At 47.2% G+C, this 20,984-nt stretch overlaps 1 protein-coding gene across 1 annotated transcript in view; it reads right to left on the bottom strand.

Annotated features, from left to right (window-relative positions):
- Positions 1-20,984, bottom strand: part of ATP9A (ATPase phospholipid transporting 9A (putative)) — a 170,026-nt gene that overhangs the window by 137,066 nt on the left and 11,976 nt on the right. Inside the window, exon 2 of the mRNA XM_073607253.1 lies at positions 5,898-6,042. Within this exon, the coding sequence (XP_073463354.1) occupies positions 5,898-6,042 (145 nt within the window). The remainder of the gene's footprint in view (positions 1-5,897; positions 6,043-20,984) is intronic.

Below are 20,984 nucleotides of genomic sequence, written 5' to 3'. Positions count from 1 at the left end.
GGCAAGCATATAGATTTGAGAGGCAGAGCAGCTAGGTACAGAACAGTTTGCGAATTAGAGCCACACAGCTGCTGAACTGTCTAGCCTTACCCCAACATGTCCATGTTTGAATACCGTGTACATTTAAAGTGAAGATCCATCCCGCTGGATCCTAAACGCTGTCTCTTGAATGTAGTTGGAGGGAGTTATTGAGGAGCAGCACCCTAGGCTAGCCATGGGAAGGGCCCTCTTTCACGCTTGAAGGCTAATCCTATTACCGTATATACTCGAGTATAAGCCGAGGCACCTAATTTTACCACAAAAAACTGGGAAAACTTATCGACTCGAGTATAAGCCTAGGGGGAGAAATTCGCAGCTACTGTAAGTGGAAAAGAGGGTCAATGATGCCCATTTGCAGCCTCACTGTGCCCATTTGCATGCCTCACTGTACCCATTTGCAGCCATAGGTCCCCCAAACTTCAAACTGGGTAGTTAAGAGTTCCTAGATGCCCCCCAGCTGCAGCCAAATTTTGGGGTCTCTGGACCCAAAGGGTCCCAAAATGACATTGCTGCAGATGGACACAGTTGACCGACTTTGGGGCCCCGTATCTCTGGACCACTTGGTGCTAGGAACCCCAAATTTGGTGTGCAAACCCAGTGGAACTAGCGCTACAATATTTGGGGTTCCTACGCCAAGTGGCCCCGAGATACAGGGCCCCAAAATCAGTTTGGAAAACGTCAAGCACTTTTCTACAGCAGAGAATGACGACATTTTACAAACCGATTTTGGGGCCCCATATCTCGGGGCCACTTGGTGCTAGGAAGCTATGGATATGTTGTAGTGCTAGTTCCACTGGGTTTGCACGCCAAATTTGGGGATCCTAGCACCAAGTGGCCCCGAGATACAGGTCCCCAAAGTTGGTTCGGAAAATGTCATTCTCTGCTGCAGAAAAGTGCTTGACTCGAGTATAAGCCGAGGGGGGCATTTTCAGCACAAAAAAAAAATGTGCTGAAAAACTCGACTTATACTCGAGTATATACGGTAATCTGGAAATCTCCTGAAACCCCTACGCATAAGTCTTGGGTGTCCTCGGTAGGCAATTCTTCACTTTTACAAAGCCGTATTTACCTACGCAGGGGCTCCCCCGATAGGTACGAAAAGCTGTGGGGACATTGGTTGGATACCCATGGTCTCAGCCCGCGGGAACTTTTATACCAGAGATTGTGTGTCTGGGTAGGCCATAAAAGTAGGTTTCGTGTTCAGTTAAGATGACTTTATGAGTTATTGTCTTATTCTGGGTAAGACGGTATTACTGTATTATTGTGTAGTTAACGCACTGGAGATGGGTATGTTGACACTTCTATCTATATTCGATTACATGCATTAATGTATCGTCTTGGGTTTTCTATGTCGAACATTCTGTATTGACATGTCCTGGATTGTCAAACGGTTTATTTTTTCTAATAAACATTTATCTGATTAAAAAAAAAAAAAGTGAAGAACCAAAGATTTGGTCAATTGATTAAAAAATAAAAATAATTTAAAAAATTTTAAAAATTAAATAAATAAATTTAAAAAAAGACAATTCCTCCGTTTTAAATAATTCCTTAGCACGTTAAAATCAGTTTCCAGCTCTCTTTCAAATTTAGATTAGGATTCAGTCAGATGGACAACATACTGAGAAAAGAAAAACCACAGGCATTACTAATCACCGGCTTATGCGTTTACTTATATGCAGTACATTAACCCTCCACTTGTTTAAAATACTTCAACAGATAAAAACTCAAAGTGATCGATTATGCCCATAGCTGTGCGCCCTCCACCCCCCCCTGCCAGGTGATAATTAGGGTTCCCCGCAGCCCCGGGTCACGGCTCGGGAGCTCGGAGTGTCAGAAAGCAGCAGGACACTAATGACACCAAGGCTACTCCTGTAATTTTTTTCTTCTTAAACACGCCGGCTGATGGACCCAGAAACGCGGCACAAAACAAAAAGCGTCAGAACTCTTTACTTCAACGTGCAAGCTTCCAAGGTTTAAGATGATACACACAACACTCAATCCACAGATGGCCGATTTCGGCCCCGAGGGTGGGGGGTGTTGGTAATTATTCCACATCGGGAGCCTGCTGTGAGGTCAGGGGTCACCTATGAAATGGGGGTAAAGTGTGGCCTGCAGTCATAGAAGTTTTAATTTATCATCGTGTTAAGGGCGAGTAAACTCCGTTTTTTATTGCATTCATAGTTCTGCCACTGAGAAACCATGCCAGGATCCCGGATTTATCATCTATAACTGGAAAAGATCATTTGGTCACTAATTAAGTTGCATTAACAAAAAAAAGTCTGTGCAACATGTGTCCCCCTGGTTGATTCATTTCTAGCACAGCGGGGGGGGCTCCAGGCCTGAGGGAAGACTACCAAACTAATTGTATTACTGTAAACACACAGCGTGTGCGCCTGTGTAATGGATCCTTTCCAACAACGTTCCATTTATAAGCGTTTGAACATCGCATGGGTAAATGCAAAAATGCAAACAGGATAAAATATAAACCAATCAGAATCCACCTGGACATAAAACCCACCATTAAAAAACTTCATCAAACATCACAGACATTATTAACAGGTTGCACCATCCGGTTGTTAAATTCTGCATGTAGCGGTGTAGTTGCCACTAGTAACAAACATCCACCAATTCACCCCGCTGCCAGACTCCCATATATCACATGCAGAGACAATGAACAGTCTTTTACTGGTTTTGTTTTTGTATATGGGGGGGGGGGGTACAACTTGGTTGGGGGAAAGGGGTATATGGGGGGGTCCCATAGGATAGTACAGTGGAGCCTCGGATTACGACCATACTCCGTTCCAGGAGAATGCTCGTAATCCAAAGTACTCACATATCAAAGTGAGTTTTCCCATTTGAAGTCAATGGAAACAAAAATAATTAGTTTCGCATTGACTTCAATGGGATGCAATACCGCATGCGGCCAGAGGCGGGGGGGGGGGGGGCGCTGGAGAGCCTCGAAAACTGCCGAAAAGGCCCGAGGACAGTTCGGCGGACCTCGGCAAACCTCGGAAGGACTTCCTACCCGAGATTTGCCAAGGTCAGCTGCGCTGTCCTCGGGCCTTTCCGTGCATTTCCGAACGTGACGTTCGGCTCTGCTCGGCTCCGGCGCCCCCCCCACACCTCAGTCCAAAAGCGGTACTGCACACCGCTTTGGCCTGAATCGTGCTCGTTTTGCAAGACAACACTCGCAAACCGAGTTACGATTTTTAAAAAAATACAGTGCTCGTATTGTGAAACGCTCGTTAACCGCGGTACTCGCAATCCCAGGTTCCACTGTACATTTCGCCACCATATTTAGAGATTTTAGTTTAGCACATAGTTTGAGCCTGAAGAAATGATGAGCATTGTTTCAAACAGTTCTGATTTTTCCCCTGCATCACCATGCAGACTATTGCTCCTCTTGTGTGCAACTCCCGCAGACTATCACTTTCAGAATTTCCTCACCCATGACCGTGTATGGATGAGGACATCACTCTTGACCGTGTAAGGGTGATGTTCTCTGAATCCTCTCTTCCTCCTGCACAAACTTATCCTGTAGTTAATAATATAACGTCACATCTTCTTCTGTAAGCAAATAAGGACCCACTCTGAATAGTTCCTTCAGCTGGCTCGGGTTGCTCACTGCTACTAGGCCAAAGGCCTGCAGCACCTCTCCCCGGAGGCCTAGTAGTTTAAAGGCACATGTTGGACGGTGGACTACTGTCCCCAGCCAGCCCAGCTTGCAAATCCTGTGCCCTCAGGCCACATCGATTTGACACAGATCCCCACAGTCTCTCCTCTGATCCAGGACTCCCCATCATTCACCATGTAATGATGAAGACTTTGCTAATGACCGTGTAGAAAGCAAAGTTCCCTCACAGACTTCCTGGCACATCCAGCCCTTCACTGTGGTAACACTCGCCAACCTTTCTCTGCCCTGAGTCCTTGATGGAGAACTTGACGGACCATGTGTTCCGACAGCTTCACCTGCCCCTCCGCTCCAGGAGTTCTTTACCAACGATGTGATGATAAAGACATTGCCAATGACCGTGTAAAGGCGAAGTTCCCTCACAGTTCTCCCTGGGCCTCCTCCTGCAATCTGCACACCCCCCCAGATGGGGGTGCCCTCCTGCTGCTGTCTAGTATTCTATTCTCCACTTCACTCAGCTGACATCTCCCCCCAGTAGCCTGTTACCTCAGCTTATATAGGAGGCCCGCCCCCTGCCAATACCAGATGGGGATTGGTCAGGGCTCCCACATGAGCTGCCTGCCACTCCAGTTCCAGGCCCTGCCCCTCTTCCAGAACATTCTCCCTGAAAACAGGCGAAGCGCCTCAGAACTAGAGCACAGGTGGTCACACCCACTACTACTCTGACCACTCCCAGCCCCCCAGATCAAAACAGACAGACCTATCTTGCAGCATAGGCCTGCCTAAAGTTGCCTGTGCTGACAGTCTCCTAGTAAAAATCCTATTACTAGCACCTACCTATGGGTAGAGGGTGCTACATGTATTATGGACCTCTAGAGCCCCAACCCAGATATGAAGCTTACACAAATCTAAGCGGAGTGTGTCAAGTCAGTGCTAAAAGGAACTAAACTTTCTTAATCAACATTAGTGTACAAAATAAGGTCCGTTGGCATGGACCATAGGGTGAGTACATGGATTGAAAACTGGCTACAAGGTTGAGTTCAGAGGGTGGTGATAAATGGGGAGTACTCAGAATGGTCAGGGGTGGGTAGTGGGGTGCCCCAGGGTTCTGTGCTGGGACCAATCTTATTTAATTTGTTCATAAACGACCTGGAGGATGGGATAAACAGTTCAATCTCTGTATTTGCAGACGATACTAAGCTAAGCAGGGCAATAACTTCTCCGCAGGATGTGGAAACCTTGCAAGAAGATCTGAACAAATTAATGGGGTGGGCAACTACATGGCAAATGAGGTTCAATGTAGAAAAATATAAAATAATGCATTTGGGTGGCAAAAATATGAATGCAATCTATACACTGGGGGGAGAACCTCTGGGGGAATCTAGGATGGAAAAGGACCTGGGGGTCCTAGTAGATGATAGGCTCAGCAATGGCATGCAATGCCAAGCTGCTGCTAACAAAGCAAACAGAATATTGGCATTAAAAGGGGGATCAACTCCAGAGATAAAATGATAATTCTCCCACTCTACAAGACTCTGGTCCGGCCGCACCTGGAGTATGCTGTCCAGTTCTGGGCACCAGTCCTCAGGAAGGATGTACTGGAAATGGAGCGAGTACAAAGAAGGGCAACAAAGCTAATAAAGGGTCTGGAGGATCTTAGTTATGAGGAAAGGTTGCGAGCACTGAACTTATTCTCTCTGGAGAAGAGACGCTTGAGAGGGGAAATGATTTCAATCTACAAATACCGGACTGGTGACCCCACAATAGGGATAAAACTTTTTCACGGAAGGGAGTTTAACAAGACACGTGGCCACTCATTAAATTAGAAGAAAAAGAGGTTTAACCTTAAACTACATAGAGGGTTCTTTACTGTAAGAGCAGCAAGAATGTGGAATTCCCTTCCACAGGCGGTGGTCTCAGCGGGGAGCATCGATACTTTAAAAAAAACTATTAGATAAGGACCTGAACGACATACAGGGATATACAATGTAATACTGACATATAATCACACACATAGGTTGGACTTGATGGACTTGTGTCTTTTTTCAACCTCACCTACTATGTAACTATTACCATTTATTTTCTGCAGGCACACAGTCCTACACCTGATAATTCAGTATTTATAGGACACCTGTACTTGTATTGGCATTCCAACGTTTTGGTAACTGAAATTGTACAGTTCCTCTAGGTGCACAGGTGGGGAATGACAGTTGACTTCCGGACCTACCCCTGGTAGAAAAGTGAAGAAGTTGTATTTCTGATTGTTGATGACATTCCTTGGGTAGCGTTGTTCTCTCTTCTCAGGGTGTCCAAGCCACACCGTACGTGGTCTTAGTTCTCCTCGACCACAGCACCCCACACAGGAGCAGCATCTGGTGATAAAGCAAAAGGACAAATATTTTAGAGGTCACTGTGCTCTCATATGGCAAACTGAAACCGGGGTTGGGGGTTAGGGTTTCCCCTTGAAGAACAAGGCTAGGACTCAGGGATTGGAACAGAGACCTCCTCCAAAAGGTCAAAGGTCAGCAGGCGGGTCGCCAGAGGTCAATGGTCAAGAGGCGTGACTGACCCACCCCCACCAAAGTGTCCTGACTACCCCATTTAGTAAAGAAACTTCTTTACTAAATGTCATTTGGGTGTACACCCCATAAATGAGCTGATAAACCACACATATGTCTAGTATGGATTGCAATACAACCTCCGGAGGAGGAGGAGGAGGGAGAAGGAGAAAGGAGGAGGGAGAAGGAAAAAGGAGGAGGGAGAAGGAAAAAGGAGGAGGGAGAAGGAAAAGGAAAAAGGAGGAGGGAGAAGGAAAAGGAAAAAGGAGGAGGGAGGAGGAAAAGGAAAAAGGAGGAGGGAGGAGGAAAAGGAAAAAGGAGGAGGGAGGAGGAAAAGGAAAAAGGATGAGGGAGAAGGAAAAGGAAAAAGGATGAGGGAGGAGGAAAAGGAAAAAGGATGAGGGAGGAGGAAAAAGGAAAAAGGATGAGGGAGGAGGAAAAAGGAAAAAGGAGGAGGGAGGAGGAAAAAGGAAAAAGGAGGAGGGAGGAGGAAAAAGGAAAAAGGAGGAGGGAGGAGGAAAAAGGAAAAAGGAGGAGGGAGAAGGAAAAAGGAGGAGGGAGAAGGAAAAAGGAGGAGGGAGAAGGAAAAAGGAGGAGGGAGAAGGAAAAAGGAGGTGGGAGAAGGAAAAAGGAAAAAGGAGGAGGGAGAAGGAAAAGGAAAAAGGAGGAGGGAGAAGGAAAAGGAAAAAGGAGGAGGGAGAAGGAAAAGGAAAAAGGAGGAGGGAGGAGGAAAAGGAAAAAGGAGGAGGGAGGAGGAAAAAGGAAAAAGGAGGAGGGAGGAGGAAAAAGGAAAAAGGAGGAGGGAGGAGGAAAAAGGAAAAAGGAGGAGGGAGAAGGAAAAAGGAAAAAGGAGGAGGGAGAAGGAAAAAGGAGGAGGGAGAAGGAAAAAGGAGGAGGGAGAAGGAAAAAGGAGGAGGGAGAAGGAAAAAGGAGGAGGGAGAAGGAAAAAGGAGGAGGGAGAAGGAAAAAGGAGGAGGGAGAAGGAAAAAGGAGGAGGGAGAAGGAAAAAGGAGGAGGGAGAAGGAAAAAGGAGGAGGGAGAAGGAAAAAGGAAAAAGGATGAGGGAGGAGGAAAAAGGAAAAAGGAGGAGGGAGAAGGAAAAAGGAAAAAGGAGGAGGGAGAAGGAAAAAGGAGGAGGGAGAAGGAAAAAGGAGGAGGGAGAAGGAAAAAGGAGGAGGGAGAAGGAAAAAGGAGGAGGGAGAAGGAAAAAGGAAAAAGGAGGAGGGAGAAGGAGAAGGAGAAAGGAGGAGGGAGAAGGAGAAGGAGAAAGGAGGAGGGAGAAGGAGAAGGAGAAGGAGAAAGGAGGAGGGAGAAGGAGAAGGAGAAAGGAGGAGGGAGAAGGAGAAGGAGAAAGGAGGAGGGAGAAGGAGAAGGAGAAAGGAGGAGGAAAGAGGAAAGAGGAAAGTGGAGAAAGGAGGGAGAAGGAGGAAGGAAGGAGGGAGGAGGGGGGATAAGGAGGAAGGAGGAGGAAGAGGGAGGAGGAGGAAGGAGGAGGAAGAGGGAGGAGGAAGAGGGAGGAGGAGGAAGGAGGAGGAGGAAGGAGGAGGAAGAGGGAGGAGGAAGAGGGAGGAGGAGGAGGAAGAGGAAGGAGGAAGGAGGAGGAAGGAGGAGGAAGAGGGAGGAAGAGGGAGGAAGGAGGAAGGAGGAAGGAGGAGGGAGGAGGGAGGAGGAGGAGGGAGGAGGAAGGAGGAGGAAGGAGGAGGAAGGAGGAGGAAGGAGGAGGAAGGAGGAGGAAGGAGGAGGAAGGAGGAGGAAGAAGAGGGAGGGAGGAGGAAGAAGAGGGAGGGAGGAGGAGGAAGAGAGGAAGAGGGAGGGAGGGAGGGAGGGATGGAGAGGGAAGGAAGGCAGGAAGGAAGGCAGGAAGGAAGGCAGGCAGGCAGGAAGGGAGGAAGAAGGAGAAAGGAGGAAGGAGGAAGAGGGGGGAAAGAATAGGGAGGAGGGAGAGGTAATTCATTTCACATTCCTTCCCCAACACTGCATATTAATAACCCCCTCAGCTTCACACCTAAGGAGGTAAAACCTTTACATGGTCGTCCTTAAATGGGTTCAATTGAAATGTTCTTTTATACGATACATTGAAGAAGGAACAGTGCCTAAAGTAACAGAACGCACACAGGAATGCTTTTTATTTCTTAAAGTAGAACTATGAGCAAAACTATATATATATTTTTTTGATTTTGGATAGAGTAAGGGAGGGTTGTAACCCCTATCAGATTTTTTTTCCGCCATCTGTGTCCCATTGTCGAGATTTCTCTTCACTTCCTGTCCCATAGCCAAACAGGAAGTGAGAGGAAATCCCTGCAAATTAGGGGAATGTCTAGGTCCCCAGATCTAGTGCCTCCTATTGGAAGATTTCCCCTTTATTAATTTTCTGGGGACAACCCAAAATGTGGGATTTTCTTTTACTTTTAATGATAAATGGTAAACAGGAAAAACAGAAAGGGTAAATCTCCTTAATGGGGGGGCAAAAGGCAGAAATAAAAACCTGGCAGGGGTTCTAATCTATCTCCACTCCATGCAAAACTAAAAAAAAAAAAAAAAAAAAAAAAAAAAAAAAGGTTTTGCCTTTAGTTATACTTGAACTATACATTCAAAAACAAACAGTACACATGTAACAGCACACGTCTGTCTGTATTCATAAAATAAGGGCCAGCCTAACCAAACAACTCATGCACACTGGACGATTTGGCCATCTCTCCTAGACGTCCTTTTCCCCAGGCAGTGGTGTTTTGGCAAATAAAACGCTCGAGGCTTGTAAATGCGCCTAACGCTTTAAGGAGCGCTGTGTGCTTGGCAGTTAATTCATTTCCTTGGCCAGAGTAATCCATTTATTCTGAAACTTCAAAATAAACCGTGCATATCACAAACCATAGAAATAAAATGTACAAATACGTTTTAATAAAAGTCAGTGCTCCTATGGACCTCTGGTGATGCAGTAAAGTGCCAGTGCTTCTTATGGACATAACAAAGTGCTCCACTCCATAGTGCTTTTAGTGCCCCACATGGAAGACACTTACCATATATATTTCACCAACTATCTCTAGTATGGTCAATAGTGCTTGTGGGGCAATCCCCCCGGTAGATCAATGCCGTTTGTGCTTTGCCAGTTGATAATAACCATACCCTACAGCAGGGGGAGGCAACCTGGGGCCCTCCAGCTGTTGTGGAACTACATTTCCCATGAGGCATTGCAAGGCTGGCAGTTGCAATTTACTCCCAGAGGCATGATGGGACTTGTAGTTCTGCAAAAAACCGGAGGGCCCCAGGTTGCCTACCCCCTGCCCTACAGTATTACTCAAAGGAAAGGATGACAAGAAGAGGATCTCAGACTAAAACCACTTCAATAGGTATTAATTAAAAGAGGAGAACAGAAATACACTTACTCGCTGCAGTGCCCTATTACCCGGCACCTGGTGTATACAGTTGTGTGTGTGTGTAAGGGGTTGATGACAGCCACTCGTTCCGATATCAGGAGTTAGGCAAGAGTCACCGCCCGCAAATGTCATTGGAAGTTGCAGCACGCCCACATGACCAAAGTCTCAACGCGTTTCAACAGTTCTCGGAGCTTCCCAAATTTTTTTTATTAAACGAGGCTTTACAATCACTTTAATCGCTTGCCGACTAGCCGCCGTCATTAAACTGCGGCAGGTTGGCACGGCTGCGTGAATTGCCGTAGGTGTACGACGCCCACTTTAAGAGTGGTAGGGGGCGTGACGGCAGAGCCAATGCATGACTTATTTGAAGTCTATAGTAAAGAAAGAATGCCAGGAATCCTTTTCCAGCCATCGGGCAGCACAGTGGTGTAGTGTAGTGGTTAGCACTTTCACCTACTGTAGAAGCAAAAGGGTCATGGTTTGAATCCCAACCACGACACACCCTGCCTGGAGTCTGCATGTTCTCCTTGCGCCTGCGTGGGTTTCCTCCAGTGTGTTTGAGCTTTGGGGCGCACACCCAATGTTATAGCCTGTGCACACCTATTCAGGTAATTGTCATAATGTGCTAATATGTGGTGCATGCACGCTAGCACATCATTGCATAAAATCGTCTGAGGGCCCCCCTCCCAAATCCCCCCCCCCGCTTTAATTACCGTTAGCTTCCCAATGTGCAGGCTGGCGGTAATTTTTTTTTAAGAATCGGTCGCGGTTATAGTGACAGGTTCCGAATGTGCCGATAGTTTGAGCCACTTGGATTTGTCCCACGTTTCTGTAATGTTACTGAAACCGGTATAATTGCTTACCTGAATTAGGCACATGTAGTTCTAATGGGATTTACCTCCCGAAAAAAAAAAAAAAAGTCATTTCATAAATTTACAGAATTGCCAATACAGTGGAACCTTGGATTACGAGCATAATCCATTCCAGGAGAATGCTTGTAATCCAAAGCACTCGCATAGCAAAGCGAGTTTCCCAATAGAAGTCAATGGAAACAAAGATAATTCGTTCCAGGTTGACTTCTATTGCATGCAATACCGCATGTGGCCAGAGGTGGGGGGGCGCCGGAGAGCCTCGGAAATACTCGGGGACAGCTCGGCTGAACCCCGGAAAGGCTCGGAAACAGAGTATTTCCGAGTGATTCCGAGTATTTCCGAACGGCTCTGAACCGTTCCGAGTGTCACTGGCGCCCCCCCTCACCTCTGCCCAAATGCGGTACTGCACACCCCATTAGCTTGAATTCTGCTCGTTTTGCGAGACAACACTCGCAAACCGAGTCAGAATTAAAAAAAAAAAAAAAAAAGAAGGTGCTAGTCTTTCAAAACGCTCGTTAACCGGTTCCTCGTTAATCAAGGTTCCACTGTATAACGTTTGGGGGGGGTTAACTACACTTCAAGCCCAAAATGTAAATTTAAACCTCTGAAAAAGGCAAGAAGTGGCTCTGGCAGTGAAAGCCTTCATTCTAATTAGTGCCAGCACAGTAAAGCCTCCCTGCGGCCCGTGTGCATTTCCCTGTGCAGCATAAATGCCTTGCATATTTCTAGTACAAGGGATGTCCCGGAGCCGCGTACAGCCACCCATAGACATGAATGGGTTAACACACACTGCCCGTGATTGTGACATTAGTTCTGTGCTCATGCGGCACATTGATGCATACAAATGCCTTCACCAGTGGCGGCTGATGTCTTTTTCTTTTGGGGGGAGGGCGGTAACCCCCCCCCCCTCTTTGGGAGGACAGTCGGGAAAACAAAGTCCCGCACTTACCCTATCTAGGAAGCGGACGGGTGGGCAGCGTGTCCGGCAGCATTCTTCCTCCTCCTGTGGTATGGTTCACGGCGGCTTCTGCGGTGCTTCCAACTCCTCCTAGGCGTCCAATAGGATCGCCTGACCTTTCAGCCAATCAGGAAACGGGTATCCTGCGCTTCTTCATTGGCGGAGAGGCGATTCAGTGTTAGAAAAGCGAATATTCATTTGCTTTTCTAACACACCTGGGCGGGCTCCGAGCGCAATGCTCCGCGCCACGAGTCCACCCTATTTTGAAGCCTGTTAGAGCCTATGGCTCTAATCAGGTGCTGCAAAATAAAAAAAAATATAAAAAAACAAAACACCCCAGCCGCTGTAATTTAGGTGCCCTAAAAAGGGGCCGGACACGTGAATAGTGGGTGGCCACGGCAGCCGTGGATAGATTCGTGCTATGCATGAATCTAGTGATCATCTAGGGCGGGGTTATGCAATTAGCGGACCTCCAGCTGTTGCAGAACTACAAGTCCCATGAGGCATAGCAAGACCCTGACAGCCACAAGCCGCATGACACCCAAGAGGCAGAGGCATGATGGAACTTGTAGTTTTGCAACAGCTGGAGGTCCTGCTAATTGCAAACACCTGATATAGGGGGTGGCGCGGATAGAGGGGGCGGCGCCTAGGCGCCCCTAATGGACGGGCCACCCCACCCATTTATGTCTATGGGCGGCTGCATGGAGCACCTGGGCACCAAAAAAATGCAGTCTTTTTACACTGAATGGGTAAACGCACCCACGTGCATGTAAACCTTTGCTGTCAATTTAAAAAACACACATTGTTACGTTTGTTGAGACCATAAAAGCACCTGCATGCTCTTAGGACGGAGCGTCCGATTGGCTGAGGGACCCTTCATTCATTCCCCCAACCCCTGACCGAGGCACATGAATTGGGTGGCTCAGCCTGCAGCACGTGGCGCGTGTGTTGTGGAATGTTTGCACAGTGACCTGGCAGCTCCAGGCTGGGATAACACAACACAAAGTCACTCAATAGACCACGTCATGCGAGGCGACCCGCCGTCAGCACTGGGAAATCTTTTGTTCCAGGATCAGACAAACTTCCGTTCTCTTGAAGCGAAACTTCAGTCATTTTTTCATCTTTCCATCTATTAAATCTTCTGCCCTTGTTGTTGTTTTAACTTTAGATAGTAAAACATTTTTTTTCTGCCAGTAAATCCCTTATACAGCCCACTTCCTGTTACTTGTCTGGTCATTATCCTAGGCTTATGACATCATGCACAGCGCTCTCTCTCACTCCTGTGAGCGTTTGCCACGGGAGTGAGGGGGGATAAGTCATAGGAGGGCCAATGAGAGCTGCAGAGCTGGAGGCGTGCCTCTGTGTAAATCCAGGAAGTGAACAGGCAGCAGCTTTAGCTGCCCACAGTTAACCACTTGCTTACTGGGCACCTAAACCCCCCTCCTGCCCAGACCAATTTACAGCTGTCACTTATTGAACGACAATTGCGCGGTCATACAACGCTGTACCCAAATGAAATTTTTAATCTTTTTTTTCCCCACAAATAGAGATTTCTCTGGATTATTTTTTGTTAAAAAAAAAAAAAAATTTAAAAAGACCGATAAAAAAAAAAAAAAATAAAATACAAAACCATTATATATTTTGTTAATAAACATGTAATTTTTCCTCCTTCATTGATGTATGCTGATGAGACTGCACTGATAGTGCTGCCTTATCAATGCAGCCTGATGAGGTGGCACTGGTGGGCATTGATAGTTGGAACTGTTATGCACTGCTGGGCACTGATTCATGGCACTGGTAGGTGGCACTGGTTGGCACAGATGTGGCGGCTTTGCCTCTTCCTCTTCGGGACCGACGTCCCTTGCACAGAAGCCGGTGATCGGCTTTTTTTTTTTTTTCCCCCTGACATGGTAAGGGGCCGGGACGGGCCCCTTACTCCGATCTGTGATTGCCCGAGTCCCATTGACTTAGTGATCACATCGCGCACCGCGGGCCGCCCTGCAGGGGGTGCGCGGGGAGCGTGCAAAAGGCAAAGTAGGTCCACGCTGTAACCGTCATTCGGCTATAGCCCGGGTCTGAACGGGTTAAAATGGCTGCAGCCAGACTCAGCGGAGGGAGATTTCTGCAGCATATTTTGGCAAGTACAGAATTACAGTGTATATATAAAATAATATGCAAAGTGGTTGGAGGGAAGCTTCAGAATGGCAAAGATGTTTTTATTACAAATTATGTGAGCAGACCGCAGTTCCTCTTTAAGTAAACCTGACACAAGCCAGGGCAGTTCAAATGATAAGGCGCACCAATCGTTCGTTGAACAGTTTTGAGGGTTTGGTAAGGATCCCAGTGAACTTCTCTTATTTTGCTCCGTTGAATAGAACATTTCAATTATCTGTTCAGCAAGTGCAAAAATACATATTTGACCCTGTAATAAAATCTTGTGAGCCAACCCCTTCGTGTGCCCTCTGCCTGTGCTGATTATTATAACGAGGGGCATTCATAAAAGACGTTGAAGTCTCCCCTTTATAATACGGTCAGACTCAGCACCAAAATGTATTGGTGATGGCGCCCAATTCTGTCTCTGCCAGGTACATGAATCAGTTGGAGCCTGGCACTGAGGTCAGAGTGTCCATACTGGTGTGCTCCCTTCCTCCCTGGATACTGTGCTCATTACACCAGCAGACGCAAGGCCGAGCGGTTTTGTAGTAAGGGTAGGCGGGGCTCTATTGACAGCGCATGGCAGCGGGCAGATCCATAGTCGCTATTCAGCCTATTAGCACCTTTCAAATCCACCCACTGCCCTGCCCTTCAATCAGGGGGGTCCATATTGGCGAGATCCTTTCCTCCTCAACTATTGTGCCCACCACACCAGCAGACCCATGGCCGAGCGGTTTTGTAGTAAGGGTAGGCGGGGCTCTATTGACAGCGCATGGCAGCGGGCAGATCCATAGTCGCTATTCAGTCTATTAGCACCTTTCAAATCCACCCACTGCCCTGCCCTTCAATCAGGGGGTCCATATTGGCGAGATCCTTTCCTCCTCAGCTATTGTGCCCATCACACCAGCAGACGCATGGCCGAGCGGTTTTGTAGTAAGGGTAGGTGTGGCTCTATTGACCACGCATGGCAGCGGGCAGATCCATAGTCGCTTTTCAGTTTAGTATCTTTCAATTCCTCCAACTGCCCTGCGCTGTCAAATCGGAGCATTCATACTGGTGCGCGCCCTTCCTCTCCGGATACTGTGCCCATCACACTAAAAGATGCATGGCTGAGGGATTTTGAAGTAAGGGTAGGTGGGGCTCTACTGACAGCGCATGGCAGTGGGAAGATCCATAGTCGCTATTTAGTCTAGTAGCACCTTTTAAATCCTCCCACTGCTTTTCGTGGCCAATCAGGGTGTCCATACTGGTATTCACCCTTCCTCTCCGGGTTACTGTGCCCATCACACTAACAGATGCAAGGCCGAGGGATTTTGTAGTAAGGGTAGGTGGGGCTCTATTGACAGCGCATGGCAGCAGGCAGATCCATATTCGCTTTTCAGTTTAGTATCTTTCAAATTTTCCCAATTGCCCTGCGCGGTCAAATCGGAGTGTTCATACTGGTGTGTGCCCTTCCTCTTCGGATACAGTGCCCATTGCAGATGCATGGCCTAGGGATTTTGTAGTAAGGGTAGGCGGGGCTCTACTGACAGCGCATGGCAGATCCATAGCTGCTATTCAGTCCAATAGCACCTTTCGTAAACTGCCCACTGCCTTGTCCATCAAAAGTAGGGCAAACGTGATGGGTAACTAATCTCTCAGTTTCTAATGGACAGCGCACGGCGGTGGGCAGATCCATAGTCACTATTCAGGTCTAGTAGCACCTTTCAAATCCTCCCACTGTTCCGCACTGTCAATCAGGGTGCCCATAATGGTATGCTCCCTTCCTGCCCAAATACTGTGCCCATCACACCAACAGACGCAAGGCCGAGGGATTTTGTAGCAAGGGTAGGCGGGGCTCTATTGACAGTGCACGGCAGTGGGCAGATCCATCTGCTATTCAGTCCAATAGCAGCTTTCTAATCTGCCCACTGCCCTGCGCTGTCAAGACAAGTCTAAGTTTGCCCATCAGGCTCCTACAACCCGGTGACATCCACACTATCCCCGGCCTCCTTGTGTGTATTTGCCTGACAACAGCTGAATGGGGATGGAGCCTTATGCAGGGGTCACATGCATGGCAGCTTCCCAGCATAGCAATGCCCCACTGGCATCCCTCTGTTCCCTAATCTGCCAGCTGGCAGTATATCTTTAGGATACCGTTGCTGCCGCAGTGACAGGATCTCCAAGCCGGCTGTAGTTAGCGATACTTGAGTTTGGCTCACGTGTCGGTAATGCTAAAGAAACTGGCACAAATGCTTTTCTGGATTGGGCGCAAGTTCCAATGCCAACTACCGCCAAAAAAATAATAAAGTGTTGTGAAAGCTTTTAATTGGATTGCCCAGTACAGGACCCAACCCCTCTGTGTTATAGAGAAAAGATAAAGGGGGGGGTTTTCTGTAGTCACATCACAGGGGGCACACCAAGAACCCCCTTGCTTGTAGACCATGCCCCAACACGTGCCAACTTTATCAGTTTGGTCCGTTTTTAACTCAATTTGTATATAATAAAATGCAATTCATTTTGCTACATTGTACCAATACATTTACGGTGCCTATAACATTCCATCCATTTTTTACCTTTTTTTGTATACTGCAATAGACTACATTTTAGATCCGGAGTTACAGTGCTTTGAAAAAGTATTTATACCCCTTGAAACTTTCCACATTTTGTCATGTTACAACCAAAAACGTAAATGTATTTTATTGGGATTTTATGTGATAGACCAACACAAAGTGACACATAATTGTGAAGTGGAAGGAAAATGATAAATGTTTTATAAATAAATATGTGAGTAGCTTGGGGGGGGGGCATTTGTATGGCACCCCCCGGAGTCAATACTTTGTAGAACCGCCTGTCGCTGCAATTACAGCTTGTAAGTCTTTTTGGGGATGTCTCTACCAGCTTTGCACATCTAGAGAGGGACATTTTTGCCCATTCTTCTTGACTAAATATCTCAAGGTCTGTCAGATTGGATGGAGAGCATCTGATCAGCAATTTTCAAGTCTTGCCACAGATTCTCAATGTGATTTAGGTCTGGACTGTGACTGGGCCATTCTAACACATGAATATGCTTTGATCTAAACCATTCCATTGTAGCTCTGGCTGTATGTTTCGGGGTCGTTGTCCTGCTGGAAGGTGAACCTCCGCCCCAGTCTCAAGTCTTTTGCAGACTCTAACAGGTTTTCTTCTAAAATTGTCCTGTATTTGGCTCCATTCATCTTCCCATCAACTCTGACCAGCTTCCCTGCCCCTGCTGAAGAAAAGCATCCCCACAACATGATGCTGCCACCACCATGTTTCACGGTGGGGATGGTGTGTTCAGGGTGATATGCAGTGTTAGGCTGGCCATACACTATACAATTTTCTTATTCAATTTCCTTTAGATTTACCTTCAACTATGTAGTGCAAGAGCTTGCCTGATTGCATACAAACAAGACGGGCTTAGGTTTGACCTCCTATTATACGGATTTGGTAAATCTAAAAGGAAAGATGAAGAAAATTGTATAGTGTATGGCCAGCTTTAGTTTTCCCCCCCCACACATAGCATTTTGCTTTTAGGCCAAAAAGTTCAATTTTGGTCTCATCTGACCAGAGCACCTTCTTCCACATGTTTGCTGTGTCCCCCACATGGCTTCTCACAAACTACAAACAGGACTTCTTATAGCTTTCTTTCACCAATGTCTTTCTTCTTGTCACTCTTCTATAAAGGTCAGATCTGTGGAGAACACGACTAATAGTTGTCCTGTGGACAGATTCTCCCACCTGAGCTGTGGATCTCTGCAGCTCCTCCAGAGTTACCATGGACCTCTTGGCTCTTCTCTGATGAATGTTCTCCTTGCCCGGCTGGTCAGTTTAGGTGGACGGCCATGTCTTGGTAGGTTTGCAGTTGTGCCATACTCTTTCCATTTTCGGATGATGGATTGAACAGAGCTCCGTGAGATGTTCAAAGCTTGGGATTTTTTTTATAACCTAACCCTGCTTTATACTTCTCCACAACTTTATCCCTGACCTGTCTGGGGTGTTCCTTGGCCTTCATGATGCTGTTTGTTCTCTAAGGTTCTCTAATAAACCTCTGAGGCCTTCACAGAACAGCTGTATTTATACTGAGATTACATTACACATAGGTCGACTATTTACTAATAAGGTGACTTCTGAAGGCAATTGGTTCCACTAGATTTTAGTTAGGGGTATCAGAGTAAAGGGGGGCTGAATACAAATGCACCCCACACTTGTCACATATTTGTAAAAGATTTGGAAAACCATTTATCATTTTCCTTCTACTTCACAATTATGAGCCACTTTGTGCTGGTCGATCACATAAAATCCCAATAAAACACGTTTATGTTTTTGGTTGTAACATGACAAAATGTGGAGAATTTCAAGGGGTGTGAATACTTTTTTTTAAGGCACTAACTTTATGTCACAAGGATAGGGTGACATCAGTGTCACCGTTTGGGTGAGGTCAGGGGTCAAGGCATGCAAGGTAGGGACTCCTTTTGTTTTCTTATTTCAGCACCAAACAGTGATGGGCTCTCTACAAAGAAAAAAAAAAAAAAAAAAAAAACACAAAAAAAAAAAAAAAACGCATTGCATATCATCTGATCTTTGTAATCTGGAAATATGAAGCCATAAGAGAAAACCTCTTCTGTACTGTACTGCTACAAACAACTCGTTATTCCTGTCCTGCAGGTCAGTAGAAATACAAGCCGAGGTTATTTCCCTTCACAGATCAAATCCAATATTAGCACTTGCAATGGTCTTCTATAGGGCCAATTTGTAATATAACTTACCTACACATACACACATATATATATATATATATAATAAAAATATATAAATATACACACATTGATAATTGAGGTACAACAAACAGTCACTGCATTCAGCCGGATGATAGAACACTTCCTCTTACAACATACATTACAGGTTTTTGTGCACAAACAATTCTAATGAATCCGTCACAAACCAAAGTACTTGTGTGAGAAGCCTCCAGTGGAAGCTGCTATCCTCCAATTGTCGGGGCACGTATTGGTTCTGAAATCTGAACAACTTAAAAAGCGCACTTTCAACCGATAAAGCAACTTTTTTTTCAAGCCCCTGACACTTTTTGGCCTGTAGACGCAGCACTTCCTTCTCTCTCGGCTAGGCGAGGAGGACACTTCGCTCTCCAGTCACTCCAGTGCTGATCGTGCGGCTAAGATCCGACAGGGCGTTTGTACAGAAGTCAATTGGTAGATTGTCTTCTGTACAATCATTCTGCAACATGGATTGAAATTCAGCTTAAGGCTTAAGAGTTATGCCTTACTGCCCTGGAACTAGAATGGATCTTTAAGCTGGCCCTGCACTAGTGGAATTTCCTACGACTTCGATTTCAGAACGTTCATTCAGTTTTCTAAAAGTTAATGGGGTCAAGTTGATGATCATTATCAGCCACGTTGACAAAATAAATCAAAGGAACATGATGGAAAATTATACTAAAACAAAAATCCAACACCAACAATGGGCCACTAGGCCTGCCCCCGACTCCCAGTCATGGGCCGCTAGGCCTGCCACCGACTCCCAGTCATGGGCCGCTAGGCCTGCCACCGACTCCCAGTCACGGGCCGCTAGGCCTGCCACCGACTCCCAGTCATGGGCCGCTAGGCCTGCCACCGACTCCCAGTCACGGGCCGCTAGGCCTGCCACCGACTCCCAGTCACGGGCCGCTAGGCCTGCCACCGACTCCCAGTCACGGGCCGCTAGGCCTGCCACCGACTCCCAGTCACGGGCCGCTAGGCCTGCCACCGACTCCCAGTCACGGGCCGCTAGGCCTGCCACCGACTCCCAGTCACGGGCCGCTAGGCCTGCCACCGACTCCCAGTCACGGGCCGCTAGGCCTGCCACCGACTCCCAGTCACGGGCCGCTAGGCCTGCCACCGACTCCCAGTGATGGGGCACTAGTCCTGCCACGGACTCCCAGTGATGGGGCACTAGTCCTGCCACGGACTCCCAGTGATGGGGCACTAGTCCTGCCACGGACTCCCAGTGATGGGGCACTAGTCCTGCCACGGACTCCCAGTGACGGGGCACTAGTCCTGCCATTGACGCCAGTGATGGGGCACTAGTCTTGCCATTGACGCCAGTGATGGGGCACTAGTCCTGCCATGGACTCCCAGTGACGGGGCACTAGTCTTGCCATTGACTCCCAGTGACGGGGCACTAGTCCTGCCATTGACGCCAGTGATGGGGCACTAGTCTTGCCATTGACGCCAGTGATGGGGCACTAGTCTTGCCATTGACGCCAGTGATGGGGCACTAGTCTTGCCATTGACGCCAGTGATGGGGCACTAGTCTTGCCATTGACTCCCAGTGACGGGGCACTAGTCTTGCCATTGACTCCCAGTGATGGGGCACTAGTCTTGCCATTGACGCCAGTGATGGGGCACTAGTCTTGCCATTGACGCCAGTGATGGGGCACTAGTCTTGCCATTGACTCCCAGTGACGGGGCACTAGTCTTGCCATTGACTCCCAGTGACGGGGCACTAGTCTTGCCATTGACTCCCAGTGACGGGGCACTAGTCTTGCCATTGACTCCCAGTGATGGGGCACTAGTCTTGCCATTGACGCCAGTGATGGGGCACTAGTCTTGCCATTGACTCCCAGTGACGGGGCACTAGTCTTGCCATTGACTCCCAGTGACGGGGCACTAGTCTTGCCATTGACTCCCAGTGACGGGGCACTAGTCCTGCCATTGACTCCCAGTGATGGGGCACTAGTCCTGCCATTGACGCCAGTGATGGGACATCAGTCCTGCCACTAGACATCGCCAACCTAAGTTAGTCCTCATAAATACTTAAACCCTGGCCTGCTACACCGAAGACTAATCAAACTCAACAGCCTATTCAATTTAGTTTAAAAACTTTCTGTGCAGAGTTGCATTTGAAAACATTATTTATATATTAAACTAAACAATTAAATGATACATTGAAGCATCTGATAGAATAATAGAATGATGATTTAAAAAAAAAAAAAAAACAGATACTTTATAATAAAGTGCACAAATTCTCTGACACGTTGCATGCAGTCACCAGCGCCTTTTTCAGTCCCATTATTCTGGGTTTTCCAGTCACTAGTTTCTAGTCATTATTCTGGGTTTTCATCCATAGCGCTGAGTGTCTGTTTTAGCGGTGAAGTACTGGAGCTTTCCCTCCCCTATACCTAATGCACAAGGGGAATCAATCTAGACTTACAGTAATGAAGAGATAAAGAAAACACCATTACAGATCCATTAACATGAAGTTCTAGTTTCACCAAGTCTTCCTGTAAGATAAGAATCTTCAGTACCAGCCGCTGACATCATTCACAAGAGGCCAAGGAAACAGCTGAATCATCTTCTCACATAATGATGTCTCAGATCGTTCGGAGCGGAGTGTTCTCCT

This window comes from Aquarana catesbeiana, linkage group LG12 (assembly GCF_042186555.1).
Source record: "Aquarana catesbeiana isolate 2022-GZ linkage group LG12, ASM4218655v1, whole genome shotgun sequence".
Lineage (NCBI taxonomy): Eukaryota > Metazoa > Chordata > Amphibia > Anura > Ranidae > Aquarana > Aquarana catesbeiana.
The sequence above is the reverse complement of the archived record's forward strand: the minus strand, read 5'-3'. Positions and strand labels throughout refer to the sequence as shown.